Genomic DNA, 14955 nt, shown 5'->3' with positions numbered 1-14955 from the left:
ATCTAACCATAAGAATATTCAGCAGATTATATATATACATATATCTACAAATGTGTATGTATATATATGTGTGTGTGTGTGTATATATATATATATATATATATAAAACAATAGCATGTCATCAGAACAAATTAAATATCCAAAATTTGACCTTTGAGTAAAAATAGCACCATGATAAATATGTTGTTAGTTGTGTATGCTTAAATTAATAGAAAGACATTTGCAAAATTAAAAGGAAACATGTTTTAATCTATATAAATGATATATTTTAAACTTAAATTTTTATCTGCCTAGAATAAAAAGTCAATGTATTCAGATTTGGTTTGGTGTTAGCTCCCCTAGGCAAACAACCCTCCTTATCATGGGAACCAGCCACAGTCCTCCTTATCCCCAACTAACAGACTTCAGTTCTCTATCAGCCCACTGAATTATTCAAACAAGCAAATCACATCCTCCTATGAGAACAGGAGTTCAGCCCACCCCCTTGGGTACACAGCCTGCCTCCCATATCCCCTGGTTGTTCATTCTGCCCTGAGTAACCCCTTGTAGCCATGTAGCCCTGGTGTGTCCTTCTCTGCACTCTTCATCAAAGTGATGCAGAAGCAAATAAAAAGATGAAAGGTTCAGGTGAAATAGAGGATTGATGGAACAATTCCCCAGAATGGGGACCACCTAGTAGACTATAACAGATAGATAAATAAGTTAATTTTGCTGACAAAGAGTTCTTCATACTATTAATTAAGACAAAGAGAGAATAGGGTGGGGGAAGCAAATACTATTTAAAAATGAACAATGATGTAAAAATTTAAAAATTAATTTAAGAAAAGACAAAGAGAATAGAATGGGTGAAAACTCAGCTGTACTCTAACAGGATAGTTCTGGTCTTATTAGTTGATTAGGAGGCAATGTGATGTGCTGAGATCTAGAGGCAGGCAAAAATAAGGGTTGGGACTTAAGAAGTAATAGAAGTGGAAGCTTAACTAACCATTAGGACATATTTTCTTAAAAGTGGCATAATTGGCAACTAATAGTAATTTCAAGGCTATTCATTAGTCCATGTAAAGAAGCTGAAAACAGGCATTTTCAGGACGAAGTTTAGGAGTTCAACAAATATTAGGCTACAGAGTTGTCATTTTAAAACACCCTCAACCTTCTAAAAGTGGTAGGATTATTAGAACAGATCTAAACATCACGATTTCACAAAACATCTTCAAAGAAGGGAGAACAGGAATAAAAAAGAAAATTTCTCCTTACCATGGATATAAGGAAATAGTTTCTAGAAGCCACCATATCTAACACATTGGCCAAAACTGGTCAGGTGTTAACCCAGAACTAGCAGCTTTCAAAGGAACTGAGTTAACCTGACTGGCTTAGATCAAACATTGTTTTCACTCTGGGACTGAACATTTTGCTTCCTGAATAAAATTGTTTGTTTGTTTGTTTGTTTTTGACAAATAGCAATGTGGAAAGTAATTCATTGCAAGCAACTTATAGGTACTGCTTAAGGGAATATAGAAGAATACCTTGAATAAGGCCATAAGGAAAACCATAAAACATGAATGAAAAGATTGTGAGATAATATCAAATATATATATATTTTTTCTCATGATTTCAAGAGAAATCCTTACTTACTTTCTAGGCATAAGTTCAATCCTCTTGGGTGGTGGTGGGGGGATGAAATTTAGCTTACACCTTTTCCCCTAATGCCTTTCCTTTCTTCATTACTTCTTTCTTTTCTACTACCTTTTCCTCATTTTCTTCCTTACTTGACTGGTTGTACATTTATATGCTATAAATTTTAAAAATACAAAAACGTTATGATGGAAAACCAGTCATGCCCTTATCCTTGAAACCCCACTATCCTATTCTCTCACCAGAGACAATTCTATTATCAATTTATTAAATATTTTTCCACAAGTGTTTTACTGATACTCATGTCTTTTTCAATCTATATGTCATCACAAGATATATAGTCTTGGATACCAGTTTTTTGTTTTTTTTTTTTTTACAAAAAATGTTTTTGTAGGTCATTCCCTCTCCATATATAATAAGCTATCAATATTCTCCCTAGTGAGGTCATATTATCCCATTAAATAGACATATTGTTTGCTCTCAATGTTTTCAATCATTTGCTTTCATAAATAATGCACTGCTATAAAAACCTTGTATATATTCAGTTTTAGACATATGCAAGTATATTGTTGACTAATTCCTAGAAGTAAAATTATTAAATTCCAGGTGCCTATTTTCCCATACCCTCACACACATAGTATGTTAACAAATTTTGATATCTACCAACTCATAATATTGATTCTCATTGGGATTTTAATTTTGTTTTATTATGAAAAATACTGAACTTTAACAAACAAGGTTAAAAGTTTTTTGCATTTCCTTTTCTTTAAAATTGGTATTTCTGTACTTGGGCCATCTTATAATGGTTTTAGGACATTTGCTAAATTAAAGCAGCTATACACACCCATCTTGTGTGCAAGGGAAGGGCTGATATCAGACACACATCCATTCTCAACCTTTATGCCATAGCAATTGATTTAGATAGTAAATCTGTTTACTTAGTGTCTTATTACTGATAAAAATAAACACCATAAAATGATAGTATAAAATTCTTCATGATCTGGCTGTTATTTATCTCTTAATTCTCAGTTTTAGTCATCAACTATTTCACACTTCCCACCCCTGCACAGTGAATTGCTTCACACACCATGTTGCTTTCCCAATGCTGAATTTATTCATAAAATACACTTCTCTTAGTCCTCATTTCAATCTCCAATCTTACTTCATCCTTCACACACAGATTTTTCTGTAAAAGTTTTGCTCATCCTCTAGGATCAGTTAAGTCCTCTAGAAAGGAGTTTATTTATTTATTTATTTTGTTGTTGCTATTTTCCCTTTGTGGTTAATAAGAAATTTGTGGGCAGATATTTCAACACTGTCAATGTCCCTTTCTTCATCAAACTTTTCTGTACTAATTTTAGCAGTCATTGAAGACTCTTTCCTGAATCAATTAGCACCATTATTTTCTTTTTTTTTTCTTTCTTTTTTTTGGATCACACTGATGTGTCTTTTTGAGACGATATATATTTCAAAGAAAAGTAAATGAAAGTATATAATTTTTGAAGTCATCTTTCTGATGTACTGTCTGAATTTAAATTTTTAAATATGTAATTTGGCACACTGTAGTGTTTAGAGTCTTTTTACTTTTATTAACTAATTATTTGTAGTGAATACCTAGAAACAAACTTTCTTTTTTTATTATAAATTTTATTTTTATATTCCCCATAAAATTGCGACTCCCTTATTTTGACCCCAACCCCTCACCTCCCCGCCCCCAACCCCCCATAGAGTGTCTCTGTTTCATAGTGGTTTATTGATTTTGATTTTTACTTTCTTATGGTTATTCTTTTTCCTGGTCCCTTATTTAAGTTTTCTAGATTCCTGCTATGAGTGAGACCATCTGGTATTTTTCTTTTTTCTTTCTGGCTTATTTCGCTGAGCATGATTCCTTCCAGCGCCATCCATGTTGCTGCAAATTGCATGTGTTTATCTTTTTTGAATGCTGAGTAATATTTCATGGTGTATATGTATCACATCTTCTTGATCCAGTCATCTATTTTTGGGCATTTGGGTTGTTTCCAAAGCTTAGCTATTGTAAACAGTGCTGCTATAAACATAGGGGTGCAGGTGCTCTTTGGAATTGATGTTTCTGTGTCCCTTGGGTAAATACCTAGGAGTGGAATTGCTGGATCATATGGAAGCTCTATGTTTAGTAGGTCAAGAAATCTCCACACAGCTCTCCATAGTGGTTGGACCAGTTGGCACTCCCACCAACAGTGCAGGAGAGTTCCTTTCTCTCCACAACCTCGCCAACATTTGTTGCTAGTTTTTTTAATATGTGCCATTCTCACTGGTGTAAGATGGTATCTCATGGTAGTTTTGATTTGCATTTCCCTGATTACAAGTGATGTTGAACATTTTTCATATGCCTGTTGGCCATTTGCATTTCCTCTTCAGAGAAGTTTCTTTTTAGCTCTTCTGCCCATTTTTTGACTGGATTATTTTCTTTGTTTTTGTTGAGTCTCATCAGCTCCTTGTAGATTTTTGTGATCAGTTCTTTATCGTTAGTGCTGTGTGCAAAAATGTTCTCCCAGTCGGTGGGGTTACTCTTTGTTTTTGTTATTGTCTCTTTTGCTGTGCAGAAGCTCTTTAATTTGATGTAGTCCCAGCTGTTTATCTTTGCCTTCACTATCACTGCTTTGGGTGATGTGTCTGTAAAGATGTCTTTGATGTGCATATCATGTAGTGTTTTGCCTATATTTCCTTCTACGTATTTTATGGTTTCAGGTCTTATGTCTAGTTCTTTAATCCATTTTGAGTTGGTTTTTGTGCATGGTGTGAGGTAGTGGTCAAGCTTCATTCTTTTGCATGTAGCGACCCAGTTTTCCCAGCACCATTTATTGAACAAACTTAGAAAGGAGTTTAAACTACATCCGCATCTAAACTCTTCAAGTAGAGTTTGTTTCCACTCTTTATGCATTCAAATTATTTGTTGTAACAATTAGAGTTATCAGATTTTATGTCACTCTCTTCATTGGACTGAGAACTTATTCCCGAGGATTCTATTATATAAATCTTTGAATTTCTAGATGCAACATGTGTCTAACACACATAGGTACTCAATAGTATTTATTAAATAAATGATTGTATCCATAAAAGAAACTAGAATAACCCTCTCTAAAGAATTTGAAAAAAAAAAAAAAAAGGAAGAATGAAATAGAGGCAATGGCATACTCTTCTTAACTACTTCCTACCTTTCACCAAAAAACATACCGCTGAACATATGTATTTGGTTGGAGTATGGTTATAGTCAGTGGAGAATAAAATTGAAAATGAGAATGCACACCCATCAGCCTGTGTTTGTTTTCAAGAGGTTATTGAGATTGTAGAGCACACATCTGATAAACATCTGTAATTTAAAATTGCACAAAAATGAACTGTCTCGGAGTGTGATAAGGTACTATCAGAGCCTTGGAGGACTCATGCCTCTCCAGAAATGAGAAATAGTTTCATCTGAAATGAACTAATAAATCATGATGGTAATCACTATCCTCACAATAATGTAATTGCTATTTTGAGCAGTTTTTTATTTTAAGTTTTTTCCACTGTTAAGATGATTCAACTATTTGCAGACAACAAACAAAAGTACAAATGAGTGGGTGAGTATAATATGAAGGTTCTTCTCAGATGGTTAAAGCTATATCTCTGTTAAGGGCCCTTCATCTATATGTCTTGAACAGCTAGCCAGCACTATACTGGATATCTGTGAGGTCTCTCCTTGGGTTTAGGGTCCCAGAACATTGGAAGAATTATGGGAATCATATGTTCCCTTTTTACCACGTTATCATCATGGATTCAGCAACAGAAGAATTTAAAATGTTGGGTCTGAAGCTTCTCTCTTTAGGTTATTTAATCTCACTGAACTTTTGCTGAAAGCAACAAAGAAGAAAGAGGAAACACAGCATCCCCAAACTCTTAAAAGTGACTAGTGTGCTACCTTGTAAATGGAATATACTTTTAAATCCTGCCCTGTGAAACCAACCATTTTAAGTAGAGCACCTGATCATAAGAGAGAGAAACACAATTGAAATAGACTTAAGAAAAAATAGTGAAGAGAGGTTTTGTTTTATTTCCTTTGTATGGTTTTAAGACTATTGAGACTTCTATACTCAAAGAGTTAGACAACCAAGGAACTAATGCATTCTGGTCCTTGGGCAGTGAAAACCAGGGGTCCAATGTCAGCACTATCCCTACCCACACTCTCAGTTACTCTAAGCCTAGCAGCTTTCCTTTTTCTTATTAAAGTCAATGTCTTTACACAGTAGGAAATATTGACTCTAACAGCAATAGGTTCATCATCTCACAGCTTCAGACCAGAGAAAACAGTGCTTTCTCCACAGTGCCAGTCTAAATTATTCCCAAAACAGAATCCAATTAGACAGCCTCAGCTTGAGCCACATGCCTAATACTTGGATAAATCACTAGGACTAGAGGAGCAATTACTATGATTGTCTCAACTTTATTCATACTCATTCCTTTAACTCATCACTGAACTTTGACTAGAGTGAGTGTCAAGGGGGACAGAGGTGCTCCATGAGAACTACTGGGCTGGAGGTAGAGAAGAAGTAGGTAGGAAAAAAGATATCATCCTCAGTGACACTGATTTTATGGAACATTGTGTTCTCAGTTCCAAAAGTTCTCTTGAACTTTGTGAACTTGCAAGTTGGGGACCTCCTAGATCTGAATAATTACTCAAGGGGAAAAAAAAGACAATGGTTATGGGAGAGAGTGCATTATGTCATTTATCATGTTTTCCCTGTGAAGAACAGGCGTGGCTTTCCTTTGAGTTTCTGGTCTTTCCAATGAGGTTGCTTCCTCAGTTGATAGGCCAAATTCATTGCCCTTGAGGTCAAAGACCAAAGTCAGCCAGATTGTCAGCATTAATAAGGACACTTATAATAGAATCTCTGCTGTCCTCTGAGGATCAAAATGAGAAAATTCTATAATTTTAATAAATTATGAAATGCATGGGTTGTCTTATTCACAGGACAATATATATTACATGTAGTATAAAGATTTAAATTAAAACCATCATAAAGTATGTATATCTACTCTTTATATTTTACTGTAATTCTAAAATGCTTACCTTGAGGTTCACATTAAAATTCTCCCTAAGTTGAAATTTTTTGAGTAATTATTCTTATAGTACATAGGTATATTTTTGTTAGATAAATGCTACATAGAAACAATATAGTGTGCAGTATATTTTTATCTATTAATGCCAAAATAATATGAGGGAATACATTTCAAAAGCAATCCTTACCTAACTTGACCACATAGCTCTGCCCTCCAGCACCTGGGTAACTCATCATTTCTGAGAAAGACCTATAGGAATACAATGAAGGAAAAGTTATTCAGAGATTTTTGGCAGAGAACTCTGGAAAGAATTTTTAAAAGTCATTTCATGCAATTATTTTAAAAATGTTAAAAAAATAAGAAATCAGAACATGGAAATTTTCCCAAAATGTAAAATCCAAATCCAATAGTCACAACTGAAATGTAGTTCATAGCAGCTACCACATTCCCAGCAGCTTCCTAAGAAAAAAAAACATAGAAAATGAAGTAATTTTTTGCTTGTTAATTAAAAATGTCCTCCTATGCTTTTTTTTTTTTCCTTTCCCCTCAGTGTGGAAGAATGTAAGATTTCATAACCACAGACATTCAGCTTGCTTTTGATTGAGTCAGTCTATGCAAATATTTCACTATGCTGAAAATGAGGATTGGAAAAGAAAATTCTCTTCCTATTGCTGGCATTCTTTATGCACTCACTAGAGCATCTGAGGTGACAGCATGATCATCAGAAATTGTCATGATTTATGATTTAGCCATAATCATTCACTTTGCGAGTCGTTATACTAAAGAGGTTTTGTATGAGGAACACTTTATGTAACCAATGTTAAATAGGTCAGACTTCTTCATGTAACCTTTAACTTTTACTGGAACTGATCTCAGACTTGCAGCTTAGAGGAAACAGGTTATAAACCTTGCCCTGTCTGTCTTCAACCTTATAAAATGCTTCTGTGGGACACAAATGTTTTGTTATTTTAGCTGATGGTGAGAAACCCACTGAGATTTTTATCTGCTTTGTTGCAAAACTAAATTTAGCCTCATTGGGATAGTTTACTTTGGCCCAAAATTATTTCCTTTAGTCAGATACTTTTAACTATCCAACTCATCCTATTGGCATGGATAAAGTATTAAAAGGAATAAAAGATTCATGAACTCATGTGACTATCATTAATTCAAAGTAAGATTTGACCTCTGGGAACTAAAAATGAATTTAAATCCATAAGGTAACTGGTAACTCTTATAGTTTAAACAATTGCCTATTGTCCATACACATCACCCTCAACTTCTAGTCAGACATCTTATATTCCACAAGTTTAGAAAGTATGTTAAGACAAGTATGGCAAGTGCCCAAAGGAATGAGTGTCTTGAAATTAATTGTTTTTATTTTTAATGCAGAGAGGCAGTGATTGAGTGGAATTACTACATAGATCAGTGTTAATTTCTCATATTTTGATATTTTTCTTTTTTTATAACTAGCTAGATTGGACAGTGAAAGAAATAAAGAGAAAATAACATCAAAATAAAGATTAGAAACTTGTAGTTCCAACCCTCACAAAAAGTCATATGTCAACCAGAAAAACTTATTTCAGCTATCTGAGATCCAATTCTCTATTTGTTCATTAGTGATAGCTGTCATAATAAAGAACTATAAAACCTTATTTACTATGCATTAATTCAGTAATTATTAATTCATTATAAACTATATTTCTTGATCACAAAGTCCAATGAGAATATGCTTTATCTGTTGATTCTTAGGTGATGCTTGGAATTGCAGTTGCTACAAAGTAACTACGGAACATCCCCTTTTATTTCATGGCCTGTTATTTCAGAATGCTTAATTTTCTGGTGTGTATGTGTATGGGGGAGAGAAAGAAAGAGAAATTAGAGAAAGTGTTAAAGACCCTGTAGGATGAGGAATCAGACTTTTTGTATTGCATTTATTTGGTGGTGGTGGTTGTGTTTTGTTTGGTTTTGAGATGAAAAACAATCACTTGTGGATCAAAGAGTCTTGTTTTTGTAGGGAGTTTTCCAGAATCCATAAACTATCCATGAAGATAATTCTTCAAACACACAATGATTTCAACAAAATAAAACAAAGCTGTTGGACATTTGCCCTACGTTGTTAGGGACAAAGGCGTGTCTCTCAATGAGAAAACCCTTTGCTATAGCCTAGCCCCATGACATGAGATTGCCTGCTGATTTATATCAGTTCTGATGCCAATCTGAGCCTGATCTTAAACTGCAAAGGGACAGTGTCACATCTTGAAAACTACTCATACTCTCAAGCCAATAGATTAACAGAGTTCTGGAAAACTGAATAGTTTATTAAATAGTCCTTATTTTATGCTAGGCACTGTTCTAAAATGTTTGTATGTATTAATGCAATTAATTCTCACTATTTACAGGTGAAGAAGTAAGGAACAGCAAAGTGAAATATCTTTCTCAAAATAACACCCTTGAAAAAAAAGTAGAGCCAGGAATTCTAACTCCCTTATTTTGATTTCAAAGTTCTTAATTGCATCACATGTTGCCCATGATATCAAATATCATGGTCAGCCATCTTCAACAACAAAAAAATCTGAACTGAGAGGGAATTTTTTTTAAAAGAAAATGATGTATGCACCCTGGAAAGTAAAGGATAAAGAGTTATATTTTAATTGCCAACTCTCTAAGATAGGTCTTCCAGCATCTATGATATAACGAGCTTGGAAGTCATCACTCCCATCTTTACAACAACAAAATGAACAAAATAAGGTTCAGAAACTCTTTTTTTGGACCTATCAGAGAGTGGAAGTTGCAGAGAAAACTGCCATATCTGTACAGAGAGGAGACTCCAGTAAGTAGGCTCTAAGATCTGTTTACCTGCAGAACAGAAACAACTAGGATTATAACTGGGACACTTAAATGGTAATTTTGAGAAATTGCCCCGGACTGAGTTGGATTTGCCTGTGGGAGAGAAACATCTAGTGGCTGCAGTCTTATGAAAACCCCACGTTTTATGGGCTTTACCTCCAGGAAACCCACAGGTCTTCTTGGTGAAGAACTAACAAAGATTTTTCTCTTGGTTCTTGCAGGAAAAAAAAATTAATTGTGAAATATAACTAAAGCATTCTCCATAACAATGGCCTATTCTCCAGGGAAAAATAAAACCTCTCTGATCCTTATCCTGCCTAAGAGGAGGACACTTTTCATGCTATCTGCCTCTAGTCTTCACAATTCAATTAGGGGGCCCAGCAGATGTAAGAAACACATGTGAAGGCACATAGTTCTGAGTCCATCAGGTGTCAAATAGTTAGGCACCATGAAGTTTGAACTTTGTGAACCTAGAACCTCAATAAAATCTTTAAATACCACTTGAAAGCCCCCTTGCAGGTATGAAGAAAGATCACTTCTATCTAACTCTTCAAGGAGGTATGGAAGAAATATAAGTCTGCTCCATATCCATTTGCAAGGGCAATGAGGTCCAAGTAGTTCAAGGAAACTACAAAAGTCAGCAAATTGGCAAGATGGTCCAGGTGGATAGACAGAAAAAATGTCATCTGTATTAAGTAGGTGCATCAGGAGAAGAATTTTGACACAAGTGCTCATGCAGACAGTCACCTGAGCAAGGTACTGGTCACCAGGTTAAAACTGGACAAAGATAGGAGAAAAATTCCACAATGCAAAGCCAAGACTGATATAAGGAAGAACACTGTGAGAGCATGCACAATTAAGTATAATCCATTGTACAACCACACTTTAACTGTAGATTTTTAGTTTAGTGCATAATATATTTTTTGGAACTATTCAAAATGTCTGAAAAATTTTATTTACTTCTTGCTTTGCTGTTGATCTGTGAATCTAAAGATGTTTTGACAATATTGATTAATATTATATGAATAAAAATTAGAAATGTCTCCTCAACAAAATATTTTCAAAAAGGAATACCTGTGAAGGTCACAGCACAAGGTCTACTGAAAAGAGATTTAATCACAAGATTACAAAATGGTTCCCCTCAGCCCAACTTCACATTACTGTCATGAAATCAGGGCTCCAATTTAGTAATAGTGGAGCAGCTGCTAATTTTGCAAGATATTGAATCTCTCTGATGAGTAGTACTTAGGAAAATCCAAACTCAACAGGGAGAGAAAAACAAGGACATTAGATGCACTTGAAGACTCTGGGACCTGTCTACAGTAAATATTAAGCACAACTCACTCCTACCCAGATTAACACAAACTCACACTAAAGGATTAGTTAGTTCATTTCCTACTTCACAATTCATAGTGGAAAGTACTTCAACAAAAATCATAAAGAATGCTAAAAGGTAAGAAAAAAAACAGTCTGAAGAGACAAAGCAAACATCAGATCTAAACTCAGATATACCAGAGATAGTGGAATATCAGACTGGGAGTTTAAAGTTATGGTTACATAATTAATATCTAAGGACTCTACAGGAAAAAGTGGACAGGATGTAAGTACAAGTGTGTAATATAAGCAGAGGTGAAGATTCTAAGAAAAATCAGGAGGAAATGGAGGAATTAAAAATCTCCACGACAGAAATGAATAAAGGTTTTGATGGACTCATTATGACACTGGACATGGTTGAGGAAAGAATCAGTGAATTTAAAGATAGGTCATGAAAAAATCTCACAAATCATTAAGAAGCCAAAAAGATATATCTAATAAGGAATCTTTTTAAAAAAAAATTTATTTATTTATTTATACAAGAACCGGGGTACAGTCCAGATGCACGGGAGGGTGAGAGGATTCACCAGAGATGGAGCAGGGAACAGAACAGGCAGACTGATGAAATACACTGCTGAGGGGAGCAGCAGGCGAGACAGGAGAGGTCTGCCGCACCATGTGGGACCCTTGCCAGCTGGCTGGGATCAAACTGGTGCTGCAGAGGCTGCTGATAGCTTCACAGTGCTGCACTCAACCACCTGCACCACCAAGGGAGGCCCTGATAAGGAACCTGTATCTAGGAAGAAGCTTAACTGGTGGTAAAAACAAATGAATGTTTATGAATATTTACCTCTATATGGTATTTGTCTTTCTTCTGACTTGTTTCACTTAGCATAGTTCCCTTCAGTTCCATCCATGTTGCTGCAAGTGGCAAGAGTCCATCTTCCTTTTTCAAGCTGAACAGTCTGGTTAGCATTCTTTTTGTACTTTATCTCTTTCCTTTTGCATTTTACTATAAGCAGTGTGGAGAAATGTCTTCAAGTTCATTGCTTTCAAGTTCTACTTGCTGACCAACAGAACAAATTCAGACAAGTTCTCTGCCACTTTATAATAAAGATCACCGTTCCTCCAGTTACTAATAAATGCTTCTCATTTCTGTCTGAGATCTCATGTCTGTTGTAGAAACTTTCATATTTCTACAACAATCTTCTCAAGGCAAACAACTTTTTCTGTCAATCACCCCCAAATTCTTCAAGTATCTATTCATTACCAAATCCCAAATCCACACCCACATTCTAAGGTATTTGTTACAGCAGCACCCCAATCACTGTTACCATATCTGTATTAGTTTCCTGGGCTGCCACAACAAAGTATTATCAACTGGGTGGGTTAAACAACAGAAATTTGTCTCATGGTTTATTCCTAAAATTTGGAAATTATCAGTCAATCTATATTCCACAAAGTTGGGAAGTGTCTCTGCACAGGTCACCAAGGTTGCAGCTGGACATCCATTTGCTAAGTCAACTAAGCATGTATATAGTAGATCCAATCAACCTCCTTAACAGAAGCAAGTCTAGCTTAAGCTGAAGGTGACAGAGAGGAAATGAAGTGAAGAAAGGAGGCAGTCAGACTTCTGGAACACTCTGAGCAGGAAAAATACAAATACAATTATTCATCTGTAAATAATGCGTTAATCTTCAAGCGAAAGGAAGAATGACTCCAAGGGGAGTTCAGAGATCAGTGGAGTTGACATCAGGACCCTAAAACCAAAGACCCAGAGGGCAAGACTGCCATTTCCTTAGTTACAAAAGTCAGGCAACATCATGAGTTTCAAAGGTCAGGGTTGATTCCAGAGCAGAATGGACAAGACCAACACCCAGCGCTGCCACCTCAGTGGATGCAGAAGATTATTCTCAAGCCTAAAATCTAATGGAGCTTGCCTGTCAAATTTCAGGCTCATTTTCTTATGACCCACTCCACCCACCTCATTTCACAATTTCCAAAAGAGAATGTCTTTCCTATGTCTGTCCCTCCATAGTAATTTGGAAGCAAATAACTTGTCTGATTTCACAGGTAAAGAACAATTTTGCCCAGAATAAATTACGCCCCAAGCTTCTTTCATAATTGATATAGGTGATTAAGATGATGAAAATTTAAAGTTAGAATTGATGTTGAAATGATTAATATGTGGGAGTACTGGTATACAGTGAGCAGATTTTGTACATGAGATAGATATGATTGGGGGGGGGGCAAGAAAGGACTGTTATGAGTTGAATTGTTTCCCCACAAAACAATATGTTGAAGTCCTAATATAGGTAGCTGAGAACGTGAACTTATTTGGAGATAGAGTCTGTGCAGGGGAAATGAAGTCATTAGGGCAGGTTCTAAACCAATGTGACTGGTTTTCTTATTTATAGGAGAAATTTGAACTCAGAGCTAGACTAAGAGGGGTAGGATGATAGGAAGATACATGGACATTGCCACCTACAAATTGAGGAATGCCCAAGACTATCAAAAACTAGAGAGGAGCCTGGGGACCCTTGGACAGTCTTCAGAGGCACTCACCATGCAGACACCTTGACTTCAACCTTTCAGCCTCCATAATTGTGAGACAACAGATTTCTGTGGGTTGTTTTTTTTTTTTTTTAAGATTTATTTTTTATTTATACACTAGCTGGGGCACAGGCCAGAGGTGTGGGAGGGTGAGAGGACCCACCAGAGACAGAGTGGGGAGCAGAACAGGCAGACAGACCAAAAGCACTGCTAAGGGGAGCAGTGGGCACAACAAGAGAGGTCTGGCATGCCATGTGGGAATCTCCCTGGCTGGCAGGGAATCAAACCCGTGCTGCAGAGGCTGCGGACAGCTTCACAGTGCTGTGCTCAACCTTCTGTACCACCTGGGGAGACCCCAGATTTCTGTGTTTTAAGCCACCCGGATTGTGGTTCTTTATTGCAAAATCCTCAAGAAACTAACACATATCAGAAACTTGAATTTATAAAAAGATAGGAAAGTATCAGATAGTAAAGCAAAAATGATAAAATAAAATCTTATTTTTCTTATACTTACTTGACTTAAAGACAACCATTTAAAGTGATAACTGTAACAACATATTAGCTGATGAGAGTATATAAGTCAATGAAATAAATTACTGCAATGTCATAAAAGTTGGGGAGGTAAGACTCCATTATAAGGAATCTGTTCTGCACTGCTTCTTAACCATTAAGCAATATTTTAAGATTTACTTAAATTAGTTAAAAATGTATATCACAAACTCAAAGGCAAACACTGAAAAGTTTTTAAAATATAATTTATATACTAAGAAAGGAGATAAAATGGAATTATATAAAATGCTTAATTAAAATCAGAAAGGACAGAAAAAGAGAGAAAGGAAATAGATTAGATACATACATTTTACAAAAATGTGGCAAAGAGAAAATAGCTACAAACATCATAGACTTTAAACCAACTATATCACTAATCACTTTTAATTTTAATGGTCTAAATATAGCAATTAAAAAAAACATTGCCAGAGGAGATGAATAAATATCACTAAATAATTGTCCATTGTATTGTCTACAAGAAAGTTACTTAATAAGGCTACATATAGATCAATTACAAAGTAATAGAAAAAGTTATTCCATGGTACTCTAGTCAAAACAAAGTTGGAATGGCTATATTAACTTCAACAAAGCAAACTTTAGAACCAGGAAGTTTATCTGGGAATAAGCGATGCATGATATAATGATAAAATGTCAATTTTTTCAAGGAAACAACAATCTTAGACATGTATGTGCCTCAGAACAGAGCATCAAATTACATGAGACAAAACCTGATAGAACTACAAGTAGAAATAGATCAATTCATTATAACTCGGCGGGCATCAGGGCCCACCAAGTCATCCCTAAATTGAAATTGGTATTATTTGCCAAGAATTTTTAATTTCCATGATGCAGTCCATCCACAATGCAATGTATACCTTAGGGCAGAGAATGCTATGATGATTGGACATGCAACATATATGTTCATTGTATCATCTTCCTCAACAGGTCATCACTTAGTTTAATAATTACACAGGGATGTGGGAC

At 35.5% G+C, this 14955-nt stretch overlaps 1 protein-coding gene across 1 annotated transcript in view; it reads right to left on the bottom strand.

Moving 5' to 3' along the window:
• The window catches only part of ADAM28 (ADAM metallopeptidase domain 28), a 312744-nt gene that overhangs the window by 101598 nt on the left and 196191 nt on the right, over positions 1–14955 (bottom strand). Inside the window, exon 5 of the mRNA XM_054690295.1 lies at positions 6896–6957. Within this exon, the coding sequence (XP_054546270.1) occupies positions 6896–6944 (49 nt within the window). The 5' untranslated portion in view covers positions 6945–6957. The remainder of the gene's footprint in view (positions 1–6895; positions 6958–14955) is intronic.

This window comes from Talpa occidentalis, unplaced genomic scaffold, assembly GCF_014898055.3.
Source record: "Talpa occidentalis isolate TD23 unplaced genomic scaffold, MPIMG_talOcc4v2.1 talOcc4.8, whole genome shotgun sequence".
NCBI classification, from domain to species: Eukaryota; Metazoa; Chordata; class Mammalia; order Eulipotyphla; family Talpidae; genus Talpa; species Talpa occidentalis.
The sequence above is the reverse complement of the archived record's forward strand: the minus strand, read 5'-3'. Positions and strand labels throughout refer to the sequence as shown.